This window comes from Psittacula echo (genome assembly GCF_963264785.1).
Source record: "Psittacula echo genome assembly, chromosome: 7".
Lineage (NCBI taxonomy): Eukaryota > Metazoa > Chordata > Aves > Psittaciformes > Psittacidae > Psittacula > Psittacula echo.
Genome location: NC_137740.1, coordinates 3,196,939 through 3,224,495, shown reverse-complemented (window position 1 = coordinate 3,224,495; position 27,557 = coordinate 3,196,939). Strand labels below are relative to the sequence as shown.

Sequence of the window (27,557 nt, the reverse complement as noted above, 5' to 3'; positions counted from 1 at the left end):
TAAGCAAGGTGAGGAATCAGGTGCTTCGCTGCTTTAGTAAGGTGGTAAAATGAAAGACGGGGTGTCCCTTCGGTTCCCGGTTCAGGAAAATCCCAGTTTTCTGGAGCTTTAGCTAAATGGGAAGAGCCGGGGGCCGAGGGCGTCAGGGGATTTAAGAAAAGAACGCCAAAACTCGAGTCTTACTTCATTAAGTGCTAATATTTCAGGGAAAATAATAATATGAGTAATAAATAATAATAGCAAATAATATTAATAGCAAATATTAGTAGTAAATAATAACAAAACCAACAACAACGGTAATAATAATAGTAACAACAACAACAAATCCAGCCTCCCTGTGGGTAAGGACAGAGGCTTCAAACGCGTTTCCCCCTGTTCTTGCCAGGGAGAGCCTCGGGAACTCGAGAAAAGCTCAAATCATGAATCTGCAATTAAAAACGTCTCCAGAGTTTGTTATCCCGCCTGCTCCGCTCCGAACCTAAATCCTAAAGGAGCCGGATTGGAACTTGGGATGGCCGCAGGCTCCCCCAGCGCTCCCTCCTGCCCTCCCTGGGGCTGCCTCTTTATTCCGACCGCATTTCACTCCAAATTTCTGGAATACCCGGGAGCTGTTTCCCTCGCCACCTCTCGGCTTTCCATCAGGAGAGGCAGCGGGAGCCTCCCGAGGACGCCAAGGGTTAAGGAAAGCCGCTTAGCTGCTCGTTCCCGGTTTCTCTTTACCACCGAGCGCCAAACCCGAGCCCCGCCGCGTCGATGTGTCCTTAACGCCTTTTCCAGTCGTTGATCTGGTCAAAGTCACCTCGGAACACTGGTGACAGGGACTCGATTCCAGGCGATGGGACCGAGGCGGGTGTTTAGCAAGCACTCAATAAAAAAGCTTTCCGGGGAAGTGAATGATTTCACCCTGCAACAAGGAGCTAATCCTAGTAACGCACTGGAATGGGCAGCCCCCGTCCCGCTCCCAGACCGGCCCCGGGACCGCACTATCGATAACCTGCCAGGCAAAGCCTAAGGATTCCTGGTTTATTTTGCAGTAGGAGCCCACAGGCAACGCTCATAGACTTGGGGTTCCCCAGCCTAGCGATTAGGGAATTCCAGGCAGGAAAATCCTGGAGGGAGGAGTGGAAGGAACGGAGAGAGGGGTTGGGAGAGGAGAAACTGAGACAGGAACCTGCCCTGGTGATCCCCCCTCCCTGTTCAGGCTGTGAGTTCACTTTGCATCGTGTATCTTCAGTCAGACTGGAGCTGCAGCAGGGTTCAGGAGCTGTAACTCTTTCCCTCTTCCAATTTGGTGTTGATGGATTGTTAGGACTCTGCTTATTTGACAGATATCTCCAGACATCCCTTAGGATCTCATTAACACCCTAAAATGGACTTGTTTTACTTCGCAGCAATCTGAGTGATTGAGTCTAACAGATTTAGGTAAAATATATACATTTGATGATCATAATCCACCATTTTCAACAGGATAATGACTCCAAGCACTTCCATAAGCCAGTAGAACGGCATGACTTGTACGTTCACCTGTAGAGGACCACAAACTTCCAGCCTCTTCACACCATCCCGCCTGGAGCAACACTCACAAATGGCAGTTCCTGAAATTCCAGCGGAACCAGGACATCCAAGTAGTTTGCACTCAACTCAAAAATGGCTGGGAGAGTGGAAATTGGTATTCCATATGGTTTTGCACGGGAAGAACACCAACGAAGGACAGCCAGCTCTGGTAGTATGAAATACTGTATGTTGCCAAGTGTTTCTGTATTTTAAACACAACCCGAACATCTAAACCCATATTCTATGGTGAAATCTGTTTTCCTGTCATCTCTGGTCACTTGAATGTCTCTATTTTAAGTGATCAAATACTTCTTGACCACACTTCCATTTGTAGCGATTGAGTTTAAACCCTTTACAACTTTCTTGGGATATCAGTCCCAAGGAGAGCACCGCTGGCAGTTCATCTGGAGGTTTGGCCATGAAACCCTCAGTATGTGGTGTTTGTTTAAAACCAATGTATTTTCTGCTGAGTTTCATACACCAGCCTCAGTCAGACACAACCAGCAGAAGAATACAGCAATGTAAAGGAAAAGAGAGTGTACTTTGAAATAGGGTTTGTACAAAGTTAAATAAGGGTTGTACAAAGATGATCTAGGGTTGTACATAGACTCATAGAATGGTTTGTGTTGGAAGGGACCTCAAAGCTCATCCAGCTCCAACCCCTGCCACGGGCAGGGACACCTTCCACTAGAGCAGCTTGCTCCAAGCCCCTGTGTCCAACGTGGCCTTGAACACTGCCAGGGATGGGGCACCATGTTCTGCTATGTACTTAAAGGGAATCGAAGCCCTTGAAGCTGGAAGCCTGTAGAAGGAGGCCTGTGGTGTACAGGATCTTTCTTCTCCAGGTTGGTTCCTATACAATGGCTCCCAGACACAAAGGCTGAGGAGCTGCTCCCCAGCTCTCTGGCAGGGTTAAAGAACAAGTTCTCCAGCTGCTCCCTTCCACTGCTAAAAAAACCCTTGGATTCATGGCCTGAATCTTCCACATGTCAAGACTGTGCTTTTCACCACTGACACCCATTACCTCATTTCCCTGCGCTACTGCAGTAGGAGGCAAGCACTACCTGCGCCATGAAGAATGCATGTGAGCATAATGAAAGATGAATGAGCATCCACTTCTGACAACGGGAATGGCTTTAAACCATTTCTTCTGATTTAACCTCTGTTTCTCTCTTAACCTCATGATCTCAGCTAATAAAGTTGTTCTCAGCCCATGGAGCCAGGCTGAGAGAGCTGGGCTGGGTCAGCCTCGAGAAGAGAAGGCTCCTGAAGGGGAGACCTGAGAGCAGCTCCAGTGCCTAAAGGGGCTGCAGGAAACCTGGAGAGGGGCTTGGGACAAGGGCCTGTAGGGCCAGGCCAAGGGGAATGGCTTTAACCTGCCAGAGGGGAGACTGAGATGAGCTCTTAGGCAGAAGCTCTTCCCTGTGAGGGTGCTGAGGCGCTGGCACAGGGTGCCCAGAGAAGCTGTGGCTGCCCCATCCCTGGCAGTGTTCAAGGCCACGTTGGACACAGGGGCTTGGAGCAAGCTGCTCCAGTGGAAGGTGTCCCTGCCCGTGGCAGGGGTTGGAGCTGGATGAGCTTTAAGGTCCCTTCCAACACAAACCATTCCACGGTTCTATTCCAGCCGCAGCCAGGACACAGCCGCACCTTCCTCCTCCTCGGGCAGCTGCGCACTGCTGACCCCCCCTGCCCGTTTCCACCGGGGCTGCTCACGGCTCCCGCATCCCTGCGGTAAAGCCGCTGCCCGCCGCCATTCCCGGTCTCTCGGGTGCACCATGGCCCCATTTCTCCCCTCAGCGCCGCTCCCGCCCGAGGGCACCTCACCGCGGGCGCAACTGCGCAGGCGCAGAGCATCCTGCCTCCCTCTCCCCCCCTACGCACGCACGCACGCACGCACGCACGCACGCACGCACGCGCGCCGCCTTCATGAGGACGCGCGCGCGCACCCGCCGCCGGCGATGCAGGCCGGAAGCCGGTGGTGAGGCGGAAGCGCGTGCGCGCGGGACTTGCCCAGTAAGGAGCGGCGGGAGCGGCCGGGATGGGGCGGGAGGAAGGGAGCCGTTGCTCGGTTCCCGCTCCCACAGCGCTCCTCGGGCCGCTGTGGAGCCCCGCGGGGCCCGGGTGCGGAGCATCCGCGGTGCTGGTGCGCGGGGCGCGTGTGCCGCGCCACCCCGCAGTGCGGGCGGCGGCTGAGGGGAAGGGGAGGCCCTGGTGCCCCGCAGCATCCACCCGTGGTGTCCCTCCGGGGAGGCTGAGCGGGAAATCTGGGAGTTAAACGCGGTTTGTGACGGGGAGTGGTGGACAGGCTCATGGAGCGGGGATTGGTTCCACAAACCACGCTGTTAACGTGGTGCTTGTGGTCCTGAGGAGGGACACGGTGCGGTGGTGCTGAGTGCTGGCATCCCGTAAACCAGCGTCTGTGACCCAGTTCTGTGAGGTTCCCTCTGCAGGGAGCGGGTGTTTGCATCCGTGCTGTTTATCTGCATCTTTATAGCAGGCGGTGTGGTGTTCGGGGCAGTGATTCACTCCATAGAGGGTGGCGTCTCGCTGACAGACCCTCTGGTGTTGCTCGTATGGAGGTAAAGAGTTTGTGACTGATCAAACCAGCTTTATCTTATCCTGAAAACGCTGTTTAACTTTGTTACCCAATGGTATAGCAAAAACTAGGGATCTGTGCTTTAGAGTCTACTGAAGGCATGGCTTTTGTTTCAGGGAGTATGGAGTAATTATTAAGGAGGAGGAAAGAATATTTGAAGAACCACTTTTGAGCAGAGAGAAGAAACTCAGTACCCCAGAAAATGTTACCCCAAATGCAGGGAATGGCAGAGATACAGGGAGGAGCAGAGATGAGGGAGTTTGTGGGTGAGACTGGCCTTACATAGGAATTAAGAAGATGTAATTAATAATTGTTCCAACTGCAAATACAAAGGAAGAGCAGATGTAACTTTTATAGAAGAGAAAGGGCAGGCTTTGTGACGCTTGATTTTGGAAGTCAGGTAGGATTCTGGGCTTATTTGACCCAAGTTGAGGAAGCACAAGCATTCTTTTAAGGTAAAATGATCCACAAAGACAATCTCAGTATCTGTTATTAAGGTCAAGGTGCCTCACCTGTGGTTTGGGCACAGCTGTAGAACTGCAAGCATTGCCGATACCAGTATTCACCTTTCTACCTATAGATGGTGATCTGCTGCTGTCATCCAGTTACGTTGGTAAAGTAACATTGATTTTACCCTTGGTGGTGATGTTGGGTCACACCTTTCTGTGAATGCTAAATAAATACGGATTTAGTTTGAGCAGAAAATCATGCCTTGATGTTGTTTGTTAATAAAGTAGCAGTTCAGGGCTGCTGTGTGGGTTGGGTTTTGTTACCTTATTTTTGGCAGTGGCAAGTGTATTAAACTCACTTAAATCGGATGATGCCTCTTCTGCAAGGAAAGTCTTTGACAGTTGTACCCAGGCTCATCCGCTCATCTATAACGTATCTGTTGCTGACTGTGGAGGGAATGGTGCGGCTGCTGCTGATCTGGCAAAGTGCAGCCTTTGGATTTACTGCTGCCTCTCCCTGTCAACACTGGAGTAGTTTCTTTTTCAGTTTTTTCTAACTCAGTCTCGAATGTTTTTGATTCCCTGGGTCAAAGTTTATGTATTTTATACTTAGAGGGGGTTTGCTTAGGGCAACATCATTACTTTCTTGATTTTTGTGTTTGATGCATGTGGCCTTTAATTTGAGAGATCTAGCAGTGTATCTCACTGGATCCTTACCGTGGTGAGCAGGCTTGGTGGGAGATCAGTCTTCCTGCCTTACTGAGTAGAAACATGGAGAAGAGCTCTCGAGCTGGGTAGGTTTGATTTGATCTATCTTCTAGGGAGACATTGCTGGTGCTTGGGAAGGGGGAGGTAGAATTTTAAACCCCTTTTTGAATACTGGGGAGGTTGAAGTAAGGTTTAGATCAGGGATTTGTATGTGGTCACTAGTGCCAGATGTTTGCATTCCTAGGCTGGTGGTACACAGGTCATTTCTTTTATTATGCACTGGGCCGTATTCCTGTGGAATTAGTTGGAACACTTGTTACAGAGTTTATAGTGGGCTCTGTGCATTATAATGGCAGCAGGAGAACAGATAATACTTTGTCCAGCCTAACACCTGCCAGCACATAGTTATCTTTTAAATCACTTTTCTCTGTTGATCTACACACATACAAGACTGCACTTTGTGTAATTTGGTAGTGGTTTTCTTAATCAAGCAAATACTTAATACTGGGACACTTGTTAAAACTGTGCTTGTTAATAATAACTTTTTTCCTAGTGAGTTATTAATATAGTAATTTTTACAGACTTCTCAGAAGAGGTTTTTCTTGTTCAGTGACAAATAGTATGTGAGCTACTTAATGCACATGGCTGGCATGAGTATTTTGAGTGCTGCTACAATCTTCCCTACTGGTCTCTTGTAGAATCTTCTCTTGTCACAGGTAAAAACATGCTATATGTTTGCAGAACAAATTGTGGAGCTTATTGAGATGATGCTTAAGTTTGTATGTGTATATACAGCGCAGTGCTGATCTGGTAACTGAATTCTCTCAAGTGGTTTGAAATCTTTTACCCCTCTTGCTGTTGTTTTAATGCATTTTATCAGATGCCTTTTCAGCTTCTAGCTCAGAAATGGAGGAAATTGCTTCTGGGCAGCTTTGGGCATCATGGTTAGAAATTCTCCAGTACTGAAACCCCTCCTGATTGCACCGTGCTTCCACACATGAGACAGTAACCGAATGCTTCTGGGTGGAGAGAAAGCTGGGAGTAGCTGTTGTGCTATTAAATGCCTAAGGAACAAACCCACAGACAGTGCTGTAGCAATGTTTATGGTGGTTTTTTTTTCAGGTACCTTTTGGCTTGTTACAAAGAGCAGCTATGGAGAAGTGGAGCTTAATGACAATCACTGTTTTACTGGCACTTACTGTACGCTGGACTGTGTCGCTCAGTTCTTACTCAGGTAATACATGTTCATGGTCTGTAAAGCAACCACATGAAGCTGAATTATGGAGCTTGTGATAAATTAAAATAAACTTGCATGTAAAATCGTAAATAGGAAGCAATGTGTTATTTCAAGTATTGTCATATTTTAGTGCCTCTCTGTTTCCCTAGGGTTCGTGTAATACCTTGTTCCTATGTTTCTGAAGTGTGCAGTGATTAACGTCACAGCTGCTTGGAATAAAATGCTGCGGAAAAAACACCACAGTGTGTTTTTCTGTGTGTGTGATGGTCAGTAATGTTTTAGGAGCCAAAGAACAGCTGGCAGTTCACCCCATGCCTTTGTTGTTTCAGTAGGTGCAGAATGTTATTGCAATCCAATTGTACATTTGTTTAATCTTGTCCTTTAAGTTCTATAACAGATACAGCCTTAATTTATGTTTAGCTAAAACTGTACTGGTGGTAATGAAGACAGTGTGAAGGTGATGTGGAGTGAGTGATTACACTCTGCCTTGTAGCTATACTTCCTTAAAGTTGTTTACAGCATAAACTACAGCTATGATCTTTTAATAGATGAGGTTTTCTCCTCCCCATCTCAGTATGCTTGAACGAACTAGCAAGTTCTTTTTTCCAAACCTCTCAATGCCATTCCTACACTTAGCATGAGCTTGTACAAAGCTTGCTCTCTGCAAATTGAAACCCCCTCAAACCCAAACTATTACTTTTAATCCCCATCAACTAAAAGAATCACAAGCTCAAATTCAGCTCTAGGTCTCTGTTAAGGCAATTGGGAGCTTCGTTCCCTAAGTAGTTGGAGCTGTTCTGTAGCATTTGAGTGATTTTTTTTTAAACTGATAGCCTCTGGGTTTCACTTACTTGAAGGAATTTGCTTGCAGAGAAGTCGCATGTACACCTTCTTGCACAGTTGCTTGATTTCTGAAGATGCCATTGTAGGAAATCTGCTCTGAAGGTAACAGAGGCTTTTTTACCCATCCATAGACAGCAAACCAAACACCCTGTCTTTTGCCACACTATGCTAAATTTCTGTTTAAATTTTCTGTCTTTTAAAGACTTGCATTGCAAGTCTTTACAATTACTTTGCTAAGTAGGGTTTTTAAAGTTGATTTAATTTCAAACCTATCAAGATTTTGGGAGTCTTAAAATGACGCCTGATCTAAAATATCATCTTTTCTAATCTTGTTTCCTATGCAATGATTGTATAACTTCTTTTGGAATAGGAAAAGCTGAGTCTGATCCAATCCAGCGAATTATTAAAGCACGTGCTTAACTTTGAGCATTGGCTGGCTGAAAGAAAAGGCAAACCTGAATGTTAGAGCTGTCATGCATTATCTACACTGGGGTTTTTTTTCCTCTTTGACTTCCTTCAGATGTAATATACATTTAATGACAGGAGCAAGGCAAAAAATGGTCAGGGTAGTGTTTAAACTGCTGTGATCTTGTTTTGCTTTCACTGCTGGTCGCTGCAGTGAAGTTGAGCAAAGGATTAGAAGCAGTCATCATTGTCTGAAGTGGGCTCTGGTAAAAGTGCTGATTCAGCATGCTCTGAAGTGCTGTGGATGGCCAGAAGCAAGGGGGTTAATTCTGCCCTTATTTGCTGTAGAGTCTTGGGTTGCCATCTCAGTTCCATTCTGTTGTTGCTAGCCATCCAGCATGTTTTTGGATCTGCCTTCTGCAAGCACATAACCAATACCTAGTTCTGAAAGGTCACCATTTATGATGACCTTAGATTGGCTGATCTTGGAGAATTATTGAGGAAAAACTTGGCTTCATATATTAATGCATACTTTTTTATGCACTGCTAAACTGCTAAATTAAGCTAAACACCTCTGTTGAAAGGCAGCTTCAGACCCTTAAAAATGTCTGCTTCCAGATCACAGTAGAACTCAATAAGACTGCTCTAAATTTAAAGTATTTGTGACCCTTTTCAAATAAAACACTCAATTTTTATAAATTCTGATTTCTGTTTAGCTGCATACTTGATGCTTGCTGTAAGTAGAAGCTAAATGTGCGTTCTCAGACTAAGACGGATGCGTGATCCATCTCTGTGTTTGGCTTTCAGTAATCGAACTTTAAGATCTCTCTTGGTCGTTCTGACGGAATTAATTTCTCTTCCTGTGATGGTTTTTCTTGTGACAGCTGAAATAAAATGTGTGGTTTTAGATATGTACCGATGTGCATATGCACACACACAAACACTATAATTTGGATAATACCTTTTCTTGTATTTCAGTAACCCTATGACAGTTTTTTTGTTCTAGATTTATAGTTACAGAACAGTCACTGCTAAACCTCCTATTCTCCAGTGACCTCACTTGTTTGGGAAACTTTGAGTTGAATGTGCCATACCGTGGAGATAATCTCTTTTCTCTACTACCCAGGATTAAAATAGCGGAGATAATGTTCTTTCCACTTCCCAGGAATAAGTAGTACATATCGGAGCTTGTGTGACTCCCACAGACATAGATCACGTGAAAAAATATAGATGGCTTTCCTATATTTTAGAGAAACTCTTAAATCCCTGTCTAGTTCGTGTCAATATTTTACTGGGAGTGTTACCAGTCCAGTTCCTGTTCTCAATAAGCACAGGTTAATATAAGTAAATAAATTCTGTGATAAAGATGCTTAACATACTGCCGTTATCAGAGTTAGGCTTTTGTTGAGGCAATTGTTTATGAGTAGACATCTGAAGTATTTGCATTGATAAAGCTTTTTTTCCTGTGCAAATAAAAGGAATATCTTGGTTTCCTGGGAGACTTACGTATGCATGCGTGAGAAGTGTCCTTTAACGTAATTCACTCTGCAGAACTGCTACATAACAATCACTCAGTTGAAAAATGTGTGAGGGAGAATTCCTGTAAACCAAAATGGAGCAGTTATTATTTAGAAAGCTTTGTAGATCATAAGAAAAAATCCTTCCAAACCTATCCTGTGTGATGAATGGCCTCATTCGGTAAATGGCTCATTTGAACTCCTTATTAAGGGGCAGATGCAGTGTTCTTGCTAGGCAGGCAGCAGAGGGAAGGGATCTGGGGGACTTACAGCAAGTCCTAGTTCTAAGGGAATATAAAGATATGGCTGGTTGTTACTTTTAAAAGCAAAGCACCACAACGTGGCTGAAGCACAAGTGAGAACACTGTCAGTTGTTATATACTAAGGACACGCAGTAGCTCACACAGAATCAGTACAGGGTGTCTGTTACGTGCGTTTTCTTATTTCAGAGAAAGTGCCCCATTTTTCATCTACACTTGGAAATGATTTTTTTGTCAGATGAGGAAGCAATTCTTCACAGCGGAATATCTTGATAAATGCTTGATGCAGAAATATCCAGAAGGCCAAAAGAACGTGTAACTTTCTTTTTTCCCCTCCCTGTTAGACTGCGTAGCCGATGAGGTCTCTATTTTGTTCTCAAATATCATAAGGCCGTGGAGAATAAAATTCGTGATATATTAATATGCAAATGCATATCTACAGGAAAAGCAATCTGCATAAACTTAATAAATCCCTAAGTACTGTCACTTCTTTTTAGGTGCAGGAAAACCACCTATGTATGGAGACTATGAAGCTCAGAGGCACTGGCAAGAAGTTACTTACAATTTGCCCATCAGGCAGTGGTATGTAGTGTGTGGGTTACAAAGGGGTAAATGTAATGAAACTTTGGGTTGTATCTTTCCTTAATATACCTTTAAGATCTCTCTGCAGCATCTCTACTGTTCTCTGAACTATGCTAAAATTCCTTTTGTATTAATGCAGTATTACCCTGTTCTTAAACTGAGGCACTGTTTTCTTCTCAAAAAAGCTAAAATTTGGAATTTTGACTTGTTGGCTATGAGTTTCTATAGCCAACTGTTCTGACTTCTCTGTTGTGAAGCTCCAGCTTTGTTTCTGATCGAATGGAAAGATCCAGAAGCAATTTCTTCTTAGGTTTATATGAGATCTTAGAGAAGCTTGCTCTCCTGGGTTAGAAAACAAATCATTCAGCTTCCTGAGTTCCAGATCTCTAATGCACTAAAACCTGCAATGACACAACCAAACCAAGCTCTGCTCATCTCCCCTAAGCTGAAAGGCAGAGGCATGCCAGTAAATGCAGAGATTTGAATTCTTGTGCTGGAGGCACTGGTTGGTTTTTACACTTGTGAATTTGTTGTTCATACCCGTGTTCTTACTATAGCATTTAAAATGTGGGTGCCTGGACTCTAGCTGTAATGACAGTGAGCTTCATTTGTACAGATCACTTAAACCAGTAGGAAGATGATTCCAAATATTTTACTTCTTTTTGTGTTGTTCCTAATATTTCTTAGAGCTTGCATGGAATGGTAAACATTATTTTGTCGCTATGTATGCTACAATGTAAATTGGAACGCATTGGAACTTCAGGTCATTTTCCAATAGGGATAGTTACATTCTGCTTGCTGTGATTTTTTTCCTCAGCTGTCTGTTGAGGAAGAGACTAATATGACAGAATAGAATATTAATTCAATTGTATTGCTGTAAATATATATGGGGTCAGTTCTGAAAGTACGACACTCTGAAACTCTGCAGATGACTTTATATTGTGACTTCGGATCATCCTGTTATATCTATATTATCATTTCTCTTCTATGTTTTTCTGGGATATCCAAACCCTCATTGTGCCAGAGTTGGGCTAGTGGAGAGCTGACATAATTATGGAGTTGGCAGCTTTGATCCACTCTGCTATGTGGAACTGTATGTACTTAAAATTAAGAGTTATAGGAGGCATTACTTCTAGGCATTCCCCGAGGGCAGATGAAACTATATTGCAGGCTGGGTTTCGCCTCTGGGCTGCCAGCTTGGCATCTCAGCCTTGTTGTATTTGCTCTTTGTTTTATTTATAACAGAAGTTTTTTGGATTAGGTCTGCTTTGGGAATTGAATTTGTAACACAGCAAAGTCATGTTCAGTTTTGGGTGGTGGAAAAGAACGTTTTGGCTGACATGGAAGGGATTACATTCTAGAAAACGAAGCTGGCTTTCTGTTCCTGTAGTATAGAAATAAGCAGAAAACACATTATACTTCAGGGTGTAAAAATAGTATTCATATTTGAAGTTGGGATTCGAATCACTTCTCACGCTGTTGCTTGTTTAGTATGAGAAGAGCTGTCTATGCAGCAAGCAAGCGTTCCTCTGTAAACTTGGCTCTATGTGCAGAGAGAAGCTCTGGGGAGGAGAGCTGTCACGCTGACTGTTAAACAGGCACCTATAGGTAATATAGCTGCGTGCTCCGTGCTTATTTTCTTTGGTCCAAAACAAAGATGTATAAGACAAATTGCTGCAGTACACTACAGTATTAGTTTCCTTGTGTGACATTTCTGAGCCAGAGGCCAAAACGTAAGTATTTGTTTTCTATATTAGTCTTTATATTCTTGATGTTATTTATTAAAGGCTACTCTAAGAGCATCCTTCCTTATTACACTGCTAGTTAAAATTGTGTCAGCTTTTTTGCTAAGTATTACTGGGTAGGGGGGTTGTTTTTTCTGTTGAAACTATGAGTTTATGGACAGTAAAGTTAAAGAAAAACCAAACAAAAACCCCAAACCTAAGACAAACCCAGAAAGTTTATGACAAAGTTGTGGAATCGTACAATCTGCATGAAGAACCGTAACTGCTTTGGCATGAACACTTTGGAATTGTAGGATAAGAAGCAAAGATGCAGCTCAAAGAAACGTGATTTATCATCAGCTCATCAGATTCTTCAGGCAGCTCATGAAGAATTCAAGAAACATCATTTACTATAATAGATGTCAAAAACTGGTTGCATTTGACAAGAGAAACTGGAAGAGCCAGGAGCTTGCCCCATGGCAGTTAGGCTAGTCAGTCTGTTTCACTGTGAGATATAAAGGGTCTAATGCCTTATTTTTATGACTCGTTTTCCTTGGATAAGACCTTCTGTTTCACATTTGGAAGAGGTGACTTAATTCTAACTGCTGCCAGTCTTCCAAACACGTGACACAACGTAATTCCAAATGGGCAAATCCTTTTCCTTTCTTTCACGTGTTCCACCTGAGTTTTGAGGCAGAACGAGGTAAAGTGGCTGTGGCTGATGTATCTGATTGAGGTTTGTGCCCTTGTGTGGTTATTGAGGTTACTCTGATAACTTGATGCTGCCTTCTAAGGAACTTTTTAGCCTCTACTTCTGCATTCATGCTGACGCTGTTGCCCAGGTGCACCTGCTGTGACGTAGTTTTCTTCCAGATATATGGTGCTTTTTGTTTGTGTAATATCTTCATGCCGCCCTTTTCCACTTCTGTTCAGTTGCTTTCTAGCCGTATAACTTCAACAGATGGTTTTTCAGTACTTCCAGGTTTTCTGTTGAGCAGAAGCAGTTCGCGATGTGCTACATTACAGTCTGAAATAGGAGCAGAGAAAGTTTAACTATTCCAAAGTCATTGTCACATGCTCCGTGTGCTGTCCAAGTCCAGGAAAGAAAGGAATAGGATTAAATATAAGGACAAAAATAACAACCAGTGAATGAAATTTCTTTTGCAGTTTCCATTGGTTTTATTTCTATTTTGGCAAACTGCTGTCTCCTGGAATTACTGACATGGGTGACATATGTAGGCTTGGTTTGTAGGTGGAGGTGAGGATGTGCAAAGCCCAGCGCAGGCAGAAGCCTAGAGCTGCAGTAGATGTGTATAGCGATTCTTGTGCAGGCTTTGTTTTAGTTTTTGGATTTTTGTCAAACGCCATTCACATCAAGGGTTTTCCCTCTCCAGGTAAGTAGCTTTAGCAGTGTTTTTAAACATACTTTGCAAACACAAGTGAGAGTGCTCTGGATCACTTTTGCCTTTGTTTTGTTGAGATATTTTGGTGTGCAGTAAAATAAAGCAGATGTAGAAGTTACAGACTCCTGTGTTGGGTTTTGAATGTGTTAATACAAATACTTGGGTTAATATTCAGCCTTTTCCTTGAGCTGAAACAAAGCTGGAGATGTAGAGCCTTATTAAAGTTTTAATTATTATTATTCTAGGTACTTCAATACAACTGGTAACAACCTGCTGTACTGGGGCCTGGATTATCCGCCTCTTACCGCCTACCACAGTCTTGTGTGTGCTTACATGTAAGTGGATGATTTAAAGTACTTTATGAAATACCAAATTCATCTCTCTTCCCCCCTTGCTCTCCCCTTTTTGTGTCTGTCTCTTCTGAGGAGAGAAGCCAGTAGCTAAAAACCAGCAATCTGGACAGCTGATGAAATGGAGAGTATTGTTTGCTTCCTTAAAGCTAGGGAATAGATTTTATGTGTATCCCTATTGCTTAAAACTAATACTGCTGGTTTTCTGCCTTGTAATTACCTCACAGGGGACTGAAGGGTTCCATTCCTTTTGCCAGGTCTGTAAACTTTAGCAGAGTTAGATGTGACTTAAGACATTTATGTTTCCATAGAAGCTACTGTTGGATCAGTGATGCACAGAGAAAAGTGCCGTAGGAACTGGGCATATCTCATGGGAAAGCTCTCGTGTGTTGAGAGCCCAAGTGACATTTGATGACTGGATATCATGTAAATAGAATTCTGTTATTGGAATACTTTTTCCACAAGGGCTTTACTGCTGTTGGAATGAGACTGATGGAATAAGAATGTAGGTTAAAGTGCACCGGCTGAGTTATGTGGGGCATCTATGTGAACTGTAAATGGTTTATATTTAATACTTAAGCATGAAAGGTATTTACAATTGTTTTTCTAAAAGTCAGTGGAACTACACTGAAGGTGGTTACCTTGTCCTAATAAATATTGTATTCCAGTTGTCCTGTTTGCAAAGATGATTCCTTTTTAATTGTGAAATAGCAGCTAAAGTCTGTAGCATAAACTGATGTAGCTGGGAGGGAAATCTCTCATTGATCACTATTGCTCTTTGAAATATTCCTTTTCCATTCATCTTAATTCTTGGAATATGCTCCTGTGCGTGTCATCTTTATCGCTGAGTGGGGTGTAAAGGGAAATGAGAACTGTCTACGTTTCGATGTGTCTGTGCTTTGTTTTACAGTGCAAAGTTAATAAATCCTGATTGGATTGCCCTGCACACATCTCGGGGATATGAGAGTCAGCCACATAAGTTATTTATGCGTACAACAGGTAGGAAAATTACATTTCCTCAGGATGAAGGTACAGATTGTCTTGCTTACTGGTTTAGCATGTTTAATGTCATGCAGCTTCTCTGTCTTTACTAGTTTATTCCCAGTTCTTGGACTTGGGTAGCCTTGCAGCTCCATTTATGAGCCAAACTCCTGTGTTCTTTTCTCTTCTACCGTGAAGCTGATGAAATACGTAAACAAGTTCTTAACCCAATTGATTTGGTAAAAACTCCTAAGACAAAGCCACTTTTTTATAGCATATATCTATATTTATAACATTTTTGAATTGAAAATCATTTTGCTGCTTTCCCTTCCGTTCTCATACACATGCTTTTCATTTACAGCTTGGCTTGGTCTTAATTGTGGAATTATTTCATATGTAGACTGGCATTAACAACCTCTTGAGATCTTGGAGAGGTTCATTATGAGCTGTGTGCTTTATCTTAAAGGAAGAGGTATTTGACGTTTTTAAAGATACCACTTTCAGAGTCACCACTTTCTAGGGATAAACTGTTAACAAAAAAGTAAAGTTGTATTTCACCACTTTTACCCTAAACTTCATTTTCCTGCAGTCACTTCTCTGACCATTTGATTATTCTGAGCTACAAAGGAAAGGTTAAAGTAAGTGCTGAAAAAATACATGTGGATAACTTAATGCAGTAGCCGTGTCAGTGGGTCTGCAAACAGTGTGGCCTGTGAGCTCCAGTTCTCTGAACAATGGTAGATGCTGTGTTATCCTGTTACTATTTTCTTTCATTTGAAGGGTTTCTCTTGCTTTGTGTAGCACTGGAATCACACAAAATGCTTTCTGATTGCAACAGCAGAATCTGTTGCTCCTCAGTAGCTTTTCAGTACTTCACAAACCTCCCTGTCTGGTCTTCGGAATTGATTGAATTGGAAAGAAATAAAAATCACTAGAACTTAATTACCCTTGAAATGGGCTTTATTAGTTTTGAAATCAACTCAGTTGACAAACCACCGATGGCTCGAGCAGGGCTGATAAACACTTTTGAACAATAGCCATTAGAAGAATGCACTCAAATAATTCAGGGTGGTCAGCGTCAGCTCTTGGCATCGCACCTTTGTTTGAAGTGTCAGTGGATTTGTTTTGCTAATGCCTTGGGTTTATTTGTTTAATTGTGGCTTCAGCACTGAATAACTGATGTCTTTAAACGTTCTCTTCCAAATCCTATGACTACAAAGAGGCAAATTATACTTTATCTCTTGGAATAACTGAAACTGGTGTATAGGAATAATCTGACTCTCTTTCTCAGGCTCTTAAGACAACACTCAATTCACCTGGTGGTTTAAGCATGAGCAGCAGTTGACACAATTCCAGTCAGGTGAAGCTGCTGGTTCTGTTGTCCACCCTTGTACAAATACTTGCTGTAGGCAGATGATGAAAGCCAAATAACTAGTTTTAGACTATTTATCCACATCACACAGACTAGGGATAGTTATAACCTAGAGCTTCGTAATTGTGTCTCCAGACTGTCTGTTTCATCAAACAACTTGACTGGATCTGGTTGTAGTTGATGTCTTTGGAGAATGAAGAATGCCTTCTCTCATTTCGGCATGTGAGGAACTAGAGTGTGCTCCCTTATTGACTGAGGCTGTGCCAGAAGCCAAGACAGCTGAACACATGGAAGCAGCAGCTTCTGGACATCAGAAATGATAGCGTTCGAGACATTAACAAGATCAAATTCTGTACACCCATTTCTTTCTGTCCTTTGAAGTGGAACTCCCCAGTTTATTCCAATGAACTTTCGGATATTTGAATGTTTATTTCCCTATATTTTTTCTGTGTTTTTCCCAAAACTATTGAAAAAAAAGGGCTTTGGTGTTATTGCCAACTGGAGCTATGTTTAAAGCAATGAAACATACTGTAACACAATGTAAGACAATAGAAAAGCTTATTTAGCTGGAACTATAGCCCTGGGACTTCTGAACTCCAATTGAATTGAATGACTAAAGTGAAGTTTTCAAGGAGGGTACAGAGGTAAACCCTGCATTCAAAAGGCAGCCAACTGGTCTCACCCCAACACTGTCTAGTTATCATCTGAGTGCTTTTTAACACCAAACACAACCAAGACGTGGAGCATTCAGAAGTTAAAACCATAAGTAAGTCAGTGATTCACAATCCACATGAAAATGTGTGACTTGAGCAGCACTAAATGAGGTATGTGTGAGCCTTCTAACGTAAAGTTACTCTTTGTTTTTCAGTGATTGTTGCTGATTTGCTGGTTTATATTCCTGCAGTTATTTTATATTGTTTTTCCTTGAAAGAAACGTCTACTAAAAAGAAGGCAAGTATCTGGTGTGTGTGTAAATGAAGAAACAAAGAGAGCATCCTCTTAAAACAGGGGAGGAATGTAACAGCATGAGAGTTAATGTGTAGAACACTGTGATGGTTTTAGTTGACAGAGAACTGTTGTCAATCACTGTATCTTGTATTAAAGGCTTTTCAGTTAAAAAGATGAAGCCATTAATTATCTGACAGCAATTAATATAGAGCATCACAAGATGCTCTGAAGTTTAGATGCCATGAACTCCTGAATTATGTCTCTTTATGAACTTATTACTTGGGAAGTAAACCCAAGATGGGGGAATCCAGGAACTGCTTTGTCTTGCACAGGCCTTATGGCAGAACCCATGCATTCTGGAATAAGTCGTATGGTTTTAGGTGTGGTTTCAAGGTTTAAGATGGGTGCGGGTGATCTCAGCTGGTTGGCAAAGGGGAGCCTGGTCTCTATTCCATGTTTCCTCAGTTACGGAAAATCTTGATCCTTCTTTATTCTTCAGAATATTGCTGGCAGAATATTGTAGAAAATCAGATTCCCACATACAGGATGCACCGTGGAGGGGCAGATTTTTGTACTGGAGTAGTGGTGTAAGTTCCTCTATTTCTAACTTAGAAATAATTATTTTCCTCTTTTTTTGATCCTTCTTCCCAGGTTTCCAGTGCTCTCTGCATACTGCTTTATCCAGGCCTCATTCTTATTGACCATGGACACTTCCAGTATCCTTCTTCTGCAGTGATAATTCCTTTCGATTTACAAAGTAACGCTGTTCTTTTAGTAGTTGTCTTTAGCTGGGCGAGAGGTTACTTCTGTGTACAAAGGCATCTGAGGGGCTTCTGCCTACCCCAGAGCAGAGATGATAAAACTGTAAGTTTGGAATATACTGGGGATACGTAGCTGAGATTGGGACAAATCAAACATGAACAGCATTCTTCCTGTGCCTCGAGCTCATGTTTGTCAGTCACCTTATTGCAGAAAACATCACTAGTATGACAGTGACAACACTATAGAGTGGAAAGAATGATGGCTTGTGCTCCTGTGCTTTGAGTTTGGAGAGAGAACCACCTTAGATCTTCCTGAGGTGGCAGAGGAGTGAGTCAGATGGAGTGTGTAAAATGTTCACTTCTATAAAGTATGCCATTCTGTCTTACCTTTTCCATTACATGAGACTTGATTCACTTCACATAATGCCTAACCATTTACCAGCTGAGCACTTAACATGAGTTAGGCTGTCAGGCTGGCTGGTCAATGTTGGTGGCAGACACCTTCACAGATGGAATAAGACTGAATAAGATTTGAATAAGATTGCTGGTTTTACACTAGTTTTGCCCATCATAAACCAAATGGTGTTAGTTGACTCCTCCAGGCTGTGCTAGGTAGTGCCATTGAGCCAGTGGGACACAATCTTGGAGTTGTAATATATGTTAATTCTTGTTAATATTTGACTATATTATATATACTATATTATATATACTGTATTATAATATACTAATAGTTAATATTTAACTAATCCAGGGAGATGTTGAATCTCTGCGTCCACTAAATCAAGTCTTGACGATCAAATAGTTTACTAATTTGTGGTTTTCTAAGAGAGTGCCTGGTGAACTTGGAAGACAGCATATCTTAGAATGTAGATTTCAAAGGGAAAGAGTTCATAATGCTACTGAGTGTTTGAGTTACAGTTCAGGGCTCCTGAAATTGTATTTGTGGCCTGACTCTTTAAAGATACAGATTGTTGGGAGACATCATTTACAAGGATAGGGATGGGAATGAATGTAGCTCTTCTTAGAAGGTGGTGGTCAGGAGGTGGCACAGGGTTACACTTTCTACCGTGTATAAAGAGGAAGGCAGTTATCTGCTCTGCGTGTTCCACGTTGGATAGGGCAAGAAGTAATGTCCCTAAGTCACCATAGGGAATACTTGGGTGTTTTTTTTAAATACGTGGAAAAATCTTTGAACCATAACTACAGTGGAATGCTGGAATAGATTGTGGGCGTTGTGGAATCTGAGCATCAAATCCTTAAGAAAAGGTTCCACAAACCTCATGTCTGGGTGACGCGGGTGTAGCAGATGCTGTGTTGAAGCAGCGAGATGCAGTGCAGGGTCTCCTGTGCTCTGTTCCAGCCCTGTTGCACGGATAACTTCCCTAACTGTGACCAGCTCTCAAGAAGTCAATAGATTTACTTAACCTGAACTGCTGCTGCATGACTCTGCAAGGACAGAGCCTTTTGGTGTTGATGTGAAATTGAGATCTCAAATAACATGGCAGTAAAATACAGCCCTAAAGGGGGCCTACAAGAAACCTTTGGACAAAGGCCTGTAGGGACAGGCCAAGGGGAATGGCTTTAACCTGCCAGAGGGGAGACTGAGATGAGCTCTTAGGCAGAAGCTCTTCCCTGTGAGGGTGCTGAGGCGCTGGCACAGGTTTTAGTAACTTATTCCTTGTTTGTACAGCATTAGCAGCTAAGGGGACTGCTTGTGGATGACAGTGTGGTGTGAGTATAATATATCACAAAAACCTCAGGAGTCCTTGATCTAAGTAATACATAGTTTAAATACTGATGTATTTGAAGATTTTGTATGTACCTTTTGAGAGCTGGGAGGAGACACTCTTGAAATGTTTATCTTTAATCATGTAAATACCGAGAAAAACACGTTTACCCTGATGCATTTGACTATATAGTCCCCAAAATCCTGGTTGACGTAATACGTGTTACTTGTATACTGAATACACACACTATTTAGCCTCAAATTTGCCTGTGTAAACTTTGAATCAGGCTTTGGAAATCTTAAATAGAAGTACAGTTACTTCTCTGTGTGACCAGCACAGTTAGAACGGGCAGTGTGCTTTTAGAACTTGAAAGAACCCTTGTGTGCTGTTTTACACTCATCCCTCTGGACATTCATTGCTGCCTTCCAGTATGAAGATGTGTATCTTGTCCTTGACATAAAAAACCATATACAACTCAGTGAGCCTGGGCCTTGCCTTGTGGGGTGTACTTTATCTGTCTTATGACTGGGACCTGTTGGGTTCAGTGGCCTTTTGCTTGGCCTTAAATTACAAGCAAATGGAACTCTACCATTCTCTGCCCTTTTTCTGCTATTTGCTTGGCAAGTGCTTCAAGAAGGGACTGAAAGGAAAGGGGTAAGTGACCTAAACCATTGTATCTGTTTCCTGGCATTGGGAATGTCATTCTCCTTGCTTGCATGTGGGCACTTCTGCATTAATTTCTAGTCGAAGATACTTTACTTCTTCTAATGTATCCCTCTCTTGCAAGATACATATGTCTTGTTGAGGTCTGCATGAAGTATTTCCATTGAACAAACAGCAAAATCTGTTCAGGTGTGTTTAGCACTCTTTGTGCTGTAAGCTAACTTAAGTCTGGGCTGCAGCAGGCAAGCAGGTTAGATTGACAGCAGTAACTCTATGGTTCTCATGGGGTTGTTCTCATTAACCTGGGGACAACGAGCTCTTCCTGTGGTGCTGGTGGCTCCTGGTTTAGATTTGTTGCCTTCAGTTCTGTATCATGTGTTGTGAGAGGTTTATGCTGTAAGCTAAGAGCTGACTTGTGTTACCAGTGGGTGGATTGATCTTTTCTGATGTGTTTCTCTTGCTTGCAGATTAGTATTGCTAACTAAGATAGCAGGGACAGTGGTGGTTTCCTTCGCTGTCTGCTGGCTCCCGTTCTGTACCGACATGGAACAAATCATGCAAGTACTCAGAAGACTCTTTCCCATTGACCGAGGCTTGTTTGAGGCATGCATGTTTTCTTCTCCCCCACCCCACTGTAAATGTTCTGTGTTCTTAGATCCCTTGAGAAACCTTCAGCGTGACCTTTAGGGATTTCATGTGGGAGACACACCACAGAGCTCGTAATTTGAGCTGCCTTCTTCAGCAGTCATTTCTTGCCAGTTATTTAATCCAGTATTTAACCCCAGCTCAGCTGGCATCTTCCAGGATATTATACCAGTAGACAACACTTATCCCATCATCAAACCCATACTTCAATCCATACATTTTTCCATTGAAATAGATTCCATAGTAATTGACAGTGTCAGAAGATGTAACCTTGAAAGTCAACAGCTTCAGTCTCTCTCTTTAGTCCTGCTCAGCTTCTTTGGGACAGGATTCATTATTAAAAACAAATAATTAAAAACAGTGGTTTGAGTGCATTTTACAACTTCCTTTTTATCCCACTTTGTGGAAACTGGCACTGAAAATCCGCTGTTTTCCAGAGGTTTTAGGCCAGCTCTGCTTTTCCTTGTCCCCAGGCTATGGAGATTTGCATGCTGCAGGGTGCTGAGTACCGCAGCCTTAATCCGGGAAGGCAATTCCTCATTCACCTAATGCTAACACAGCACCAGGGAGTCCTGCTGATAAAGGGAAGGGGATTCCTTTCCTCAGCAACACTGAGTTGTTGCTGCTGTTTTGCTTCGTTAGGGCATGAATCTTAATATTACATTTTAATAAGCAGCTTCTCAGCTTCTGGTTCAAGCAATAAAATGAAGCTTGGAATCTCCAGGGTTTGATGTCTCGGAGATTTAAGCAAATATTTACATAGGTTGATTCATCTTAAATATCGTTTTTATCTTCTTTAGATACAAATATCACAAATGGCACTTTCCTCTCTTCAAAAGTTAATGCTGAAGGGCCAAAGGCAGCTTTTTCATTTAGGCAGTGCTATTGAAGTATTCTCAGTGTATTCTCTAGTGGGTTAGTTAAAAACAAACAATCCAAACCCCAACCCCCCCAAAAAATGACCCAACAACAAAACAAAAGCCCCAACAACCCCTCCAAAAAAGACCATGTCCAAAAATCCCCAAATAGAGCAAAAACCCCCCCAACAACAACCCCATTTCTTAGGAATTATCTGGAATTTAGAAATGGATAATTTTGGTCATCGCGCTTTTCATTCAGTACCAAGTTTAAAACTAAAACATGTAAATGACAATAACCAAGGAGTTTGAAAGAGCTGAAGGATTTTAGTCTAATATTAGCCCAGATATTTCCTGAGCTGATCAGGGGGTGAGTTGCTGGATGCTGATCGAGATAAACCGAGGAATTGTCCACGTAAGCAACGCGCAGTAAATTTACACCGGGGTGCCTGGAACAGGTTCTTTGAATCAGTTCCCATTTACAGCAGCAGTAACAAATGCTGCTGGTTGTAAAACCGTATTGGCTCCTAAGCAGGCGCCCTGTGTGTGTGTGTGCTGGTGCTGCCAAACCCTCTGTTGGCTTGTAATCCTGAGCAGGTTCGAGGCACATGCTCTGTATTGCTGCTGAGCATGTGAGGAAGATGGCTCAGTTGTTGGTGCGAGCAGCTTTCGCGGTGTTATGCCTACACAGCTGTGCCTCCAGCAGCTGTTTCGGGATGAGTTTCAGGAGCATGAGAGCTGTGGTTACAGATTTAATTTTGAAAGTGATCCTAGCACAACTGCTGATGTCTTTAGAGCTCTTGATTTATTAGAGGTTAACTCTGTCATTGCTAGCAGGCAGTAAGCACGGCTAAACACACGCAGGTACGTCATGAAACGTGGCAGTGTACAGAATGTCTTCACATGCGAACACAGATTCGTATACACCAGGGTTTACTCAGGGACAGGTAGGTTCAGAGCCTTATTCACACAAAGTGTGTGATCTGCTGAGTTCAGGGGCAGTCTCTTGTACTGGAGAACTATTTCTCAGTTACTGTGAAGTATGCTTCATCCCTGGCGGTGTTCAAGGCCAGGCTGGACAGAGTCTTGGGAGACATGGTTTAGTGTGAGGTGTCCCTGCCCATGGCAAGGGGTTGGAACTGGATGATCTTAAGGTCCTTTCCAACCCAAAACCATTCTGTGATTCTGTTTGAGTCTTTTGAGAGTTCCCATTTTGGAAGATCAGAATAATGTAAAGTACATCTAAGCATATCTGCAAGTGTCTCTTTGCACTATCATGGTAAAACCCAACAATCCCCCACTTCCCAAGCCCCATTCTTGTCACAAATATTACTTTGAATGAGTGTTATTATCACTAATTACCTTTTTTTCCCCCTTCCAGGATAAAGTAGCCAATATTTGGTGCAGTCTAAGTGTCCTTATAAAGATAAAGAATATGATATCACCTCAAACTCAACTAAAGCTCAGGTAAGACATAACCGAAGTGGTTTACATAGGTTATTGTTGGTGTTAATTTTTGCAAAATGACTGATTTTGGTCAAAGAATGAGAAATGGTGTTTAAAATCTTGAATAAATGTTTTCCTTCCTCTACTGTACCTTCCTCCCAAGCGATGCTTGCTCCAAGTGATAATGCTCCATCCCTGGCAGCATTCAAGGCCAGGTTGGACAGAGCCTTGGGTGACATGGTCTAGTGTCAGGCATCCCTGCCCATGGCAAAGGGTTGGAACTGGATGATCTTAAGGTCCTTTCCAACCCAAACCATTCTATGATTCTGTTCCCCAAGTGCTGTTAGGAGTACCAATGACTGAAAAAATTCCTGCTTGGTTACATAGTGATTTGAGCTACTTGGTTGGTTAAAACTCAGATAAAACTTCCATGCTTTCCTCTTAAAGAACTACCTCCTGTAGTGCTCTTGGAAGTTAGAGTTCACAGCTCTGGTTTTCTGACTAAATGGGAGGATTCAAGTCTAGGTCTTCAGAGTCAGAAATATTAATAGAAATCACAGAATCAGCTGGGTTGGAAAAGACCTTTAAGTTCATCCAGTCCAACCATTACCCTAGCACTGCCATTAATAAACGCTTTATTCCTTGTTCAGAAGCGTTGTCTGTCAGTGAAGAGCACTCGGTGCTCTTGTGATGGAGCCTCCTTGGGTCATTTTGTACTTCTGAAAATGAAAACTGAATTCCAAACTTAGATAATCTTCACAAGTGACCATACGAGAGCGTGGATGCAGCTCCTCGTGTACTGAAGCTGGTTTTCTTACACAACTCTTTAGTTTTGCTGTAACATTCCTGAGTCTGCTGCCTGCTTGTGTAAAGCTCACAGCCCAGCCTTCTCTGCGAGGATTTAAGTTTGCTTTGGTAAGTGCATGTTTTTAACTGCTCCTTGGGTTAGATCAACCACTGAGTAGTTCCACCCACTGTGATGTGAAGTGTGGTACCAGTCAATGTCATTGTGCTGCTGCTGAAGAGTTCACTTGACGTGCTTTGTTATCATGTGTCCAGGGCACTGACCTGTCTTTTGAATCCAGATTTTCTCCCTGAGCCTCAAATATTTAGTGTGTATTTTTATTCTCTTCCTCTGAAGAGTCTCTAGAAGGTTCCATACACATGAAAGCCTTATACAGGGTTGGAATGTCTCCTCTTATTGTTTAGCTTCCAAAGTACTAGTTTTTCTTACTCTATCAGCTGCAAAAATCAGTAACAAATGTGCCAAGATGGACATGTGAGTTCCTGGTGGTTTGAAAATGATACTGTTTTCTCAAATGTTTGCCTTTGCTTAGTCATATCATTGAATTTAAGCACATGAACCTGACTTGCATGCAAAAATCAGGGTTTCCTTGAAATCAAAATCCTATGGAGCTGGTCCTAAGGCTTCAAGAGTTAAAAGATAATTTATACTTCTAATTTTATGCAAGTAGAGTTTTGGAAGTTCATCACAGCCTTGCCTTAAAATTAACATTTATCCTTTCTAAGAGCTGGTTTATGTTTTAGTGTGTTTCATTTGGTGAGAGGAAACAGGACTTAACTTTGGTGTGTTGGCTGGTCATGATGATGAGCACACTCCTCTGTCAGAGAGGTGGGTAGCTCTCACCAGCACTGAGCTTTGCCAGTGTTTGTGTATGTGAATGTTCTGTTTGCCACACAACAGCATCCCACAGTTTGGGGATGCTCTTGGGAGTAAAGCAGAGCAAGAGCGAGGGCTCTTCATGTTAAGTGCTTTGTGACTACACTGAGTAAACCTTCAAACAATGCGTTTCTCAGTGTGTAGAGGTGGTGACAGAAGCACCTCTGTGCCCATGGAGATGGCACTGGAGTAAATGTAACAGTTAATTAGAAAAACCACATCATTTAGCTCAGAGATTCCTGTAAAGTCTGTGCCAGCAGAGAAACCAAAGCCTCCCTTTGCATTGCAGTCACATAGACTAATGTGTCTCTGATTTGCTTTCCTAAGGTTAGTTGTGCATTGTCATTTTTCCTGTTCTCCTTTCAAGTACATGAAAAATCTATTCTTCTAGTGTCAGTGTAAGTAAATGATTTTTCTGGGGATATATTTTGATCTTCTTTTCCTCACTTTATTATTGCATGCTGCTTCCTCGCTTACAAATACATCTGACTGTAAAAACTCCATACATTTGCCTTTCTGAACGCCTCATAAGTGAAAGCATGCAAACAGAGCCATGCTGCTCTCTCCTGCTTCACCCATCTCTGGGCTGTGTGTCCTGGAGCACGGAGAGGTGCAGGCCAGAGCTGCCTGCCTGGGGCTGGGTGAGGTGATGGTCCATGGGGAGCAGAGGTGTTATCCGCTGCCCAGCATGGTTGCAGGTTGAGCTTGATGTCCTGCGTGTACCTGAAAGTAATGTTAGATAAAGGAGGATTTTGAGAGGCTCTGGCAGAGGATGCACTTCAGGTGCTGCCTGTTCCTGGGTTTTCCAAGCCTGTGGCAGTGTGGAATAGAGCTCTGCCTGGCCTCCTGGAGGACCGGGAGCACAGCATCTGGGTGGAGGGGGAAGTGCTGTCACTTAGAGTTTGCTTATCTGTTTCTCCTCTCTTCGTTCTAGACCAGTCTGCTTAATCATAAATGAAATCCCTTTTATGGCCACGTGGTTTTTACTTGTGTCAACTTTCAGGTGAGTTGGACACTGGTAATAGTGTTTAAAAACATGTCCTTTCCCCAGTTCCAGTGTAAACATCTCCTTTTTCCCTTTCATTTTATGTTCTTTGAAGTATAACTTGGCATGTGCCCTCACTTCTGTGGGTAATTCTGTTTTAACAGCATGCTGCCTCTGCTGCTGAAAGATGGTCTGCTGCTGGCCTACACTGTGACCATGCTGGCGTTCCTGTCAGTCTGCACCACTTCCTTTTCCATATTTGAGAAGACTTCAGCAGAGGACCTGCACCTGAAGCAGTTCTCCCTTTCCCTGAAGGGATACGTTTCTTGGTTTAAGTCCTTTCCCAAGATTGTCAGGACACTGGTGAGTTATTTTAATTCCAACAGCTCTTCCCTGCAGCTCTTTCCTGCTACTGAAGGAGTTGAATAAACCAGCTTTACGTCCATAACTGTCCATTCCCTGTGAGGGTGCTGAGGCGCTGGCACAGGGTGCCCAGAGAAGCTGTGGCTGCCCCATCCCTGGCAGTGCTCAAGGCCAGGTTGGATTGGGCTTGGAGCAAGCTGCTCTAGTGGAAGGGGTCCCTGCTCGTGGCAGGGGTTGGAACTGGGTGAGCTTTAAGGTCCCTTCCAACACAAACCAGTCTGGGATTCTATGATAGAGCCCAAACGGGGAACGCCACACTGTCTGTGTAGAGATGTGCTGGAATGTTTTTCTGCAAGTATAGATTGAAGAATACAGAGCAGCCAAGCAGTAAAGTAACAGCTTATTTGTTTGAGGATTTGAATCACCATTAGTTAATGCATCATTCCTTCTCTTACAGTTCCTTCTGTCCATAACCCTGATGGCTGTCCTGTCTGTGATGAGTGCCACGGTGCATCCCCCACAGAGGTTACCGGATTTATTCCCTTTAGCTGTGTCTGTTACTTCTTGCTTACATTTTATACTATTTTTGGTGTATTTTAATGTTGTTATTCTCTGGGACTCAAAGAACAGTAGAAGTCAGAAGAAAATAAGTTAATGAACCTGTGAAGATCAAGGACTAAACTGTGAAAGGGCAGAGTATTCTCCATGAGCAGTGTCTGGTGTTGCAGGTAAACCTGCTCGTGCTGTAATACAATTCCTGTAAAGGAAGGATTGTTTTGAAGAGCATTTGGAAATGTGATTTGGTGTCATCCGCAGACGTGTAATACTTTTTGTTACCATTTGTAAACTTGAACTCCCTAATAAAGGACCAAATTTTGAGTTAAGGCTGAAGTCCCCCGGCTGTATTAGCAAAGCAGCTTGGTGGCATTGAGTTTACAGGTTTCCCAGCATAAAAAGCATGAGCAAGTGGGTGAAGTATTGAGTAGAAACTCCTGACTGGTAGCTCTGAAGTTGTCTCACTGAGTTGTTTTATGACATAAACTCTGTTGTGTCAGTTTCTTTCCCCCATCGCTCTTTGCTGCCCAAGGAGTTGGTGGGAGGCGTGCTCTGGATGTAGGGATACAAGCTGAGCTCTTGGTTCTTCATCTGGTGCTGGAAGGGAGGACATGTGGCCTCCAGCACATGGGATCCAAAGCTCAGCCCCAGCACAGACCCAAGTGCTGTAGCCCATCAGCACAATTCAATAGCAGCTTTGGTTCACCCACAGGCTTTTGGTTCTCTTGTGTTACGTGTTACTTTCTGCAGTACCAGCACTTTTGGAATGCTGAAGAGTTGCCTAAGCTGCAGACACGCACACAGGTTGATGCTGGGTGCAGGGGTAGAGGCTGTGATGTTCAGGAAGGGGAAGGCTCTTGTGTGTGCAGCAGGTTGGAGGATGCATCTTCCTTCACTGTAGTCATCAGCTGTGATTTGGTTTTAACACGGTTGTAGCCTTTTGAC

At 43.0% G+C, this 27,557-nt stretch overlaps 1 protein-coding gene across 1 annotated transcript; it reads left to right on the top strand.

Moving 5' to 3' along the window:
* The first annotated feature begins 6,445 nt into the window (after positions 1–6,445).
* ALG6 (ALG6 alpha-1,3-glucosyltransferase) lies at positions 6,446–26,728 on the top strand. Its single transcript, XM_080623342.1, has 14 exons — positions 6,446–6,541; positions 10,067–10,151; positions 13,524–13,613; positions 14,539–14,627; positions 16,850–16,932; positions 17,581–17,686; positions 19,897–20,071; positions 20,548–20,683; positions 22,964–23,049; positions 23,859–23,943; positions 25,037–25,107; positions 25,644–25,712; positions 25,859–26,057; positions 26,515–26,728. The coding sequence occupies exons 1-14, from the start codon at positions 6,460–6,462 to the stop codon at positions 26,710–26,712; spliced, it is 1,554 nt and encodes a 517-aa protein (XP_080479468.1). The 5' UTR covers positions 6,446–6,459; the 3' UTR covers positions 26,713–26,728.
* Positions 26,729–27,557: the final 829 nt, after the last annotated feature.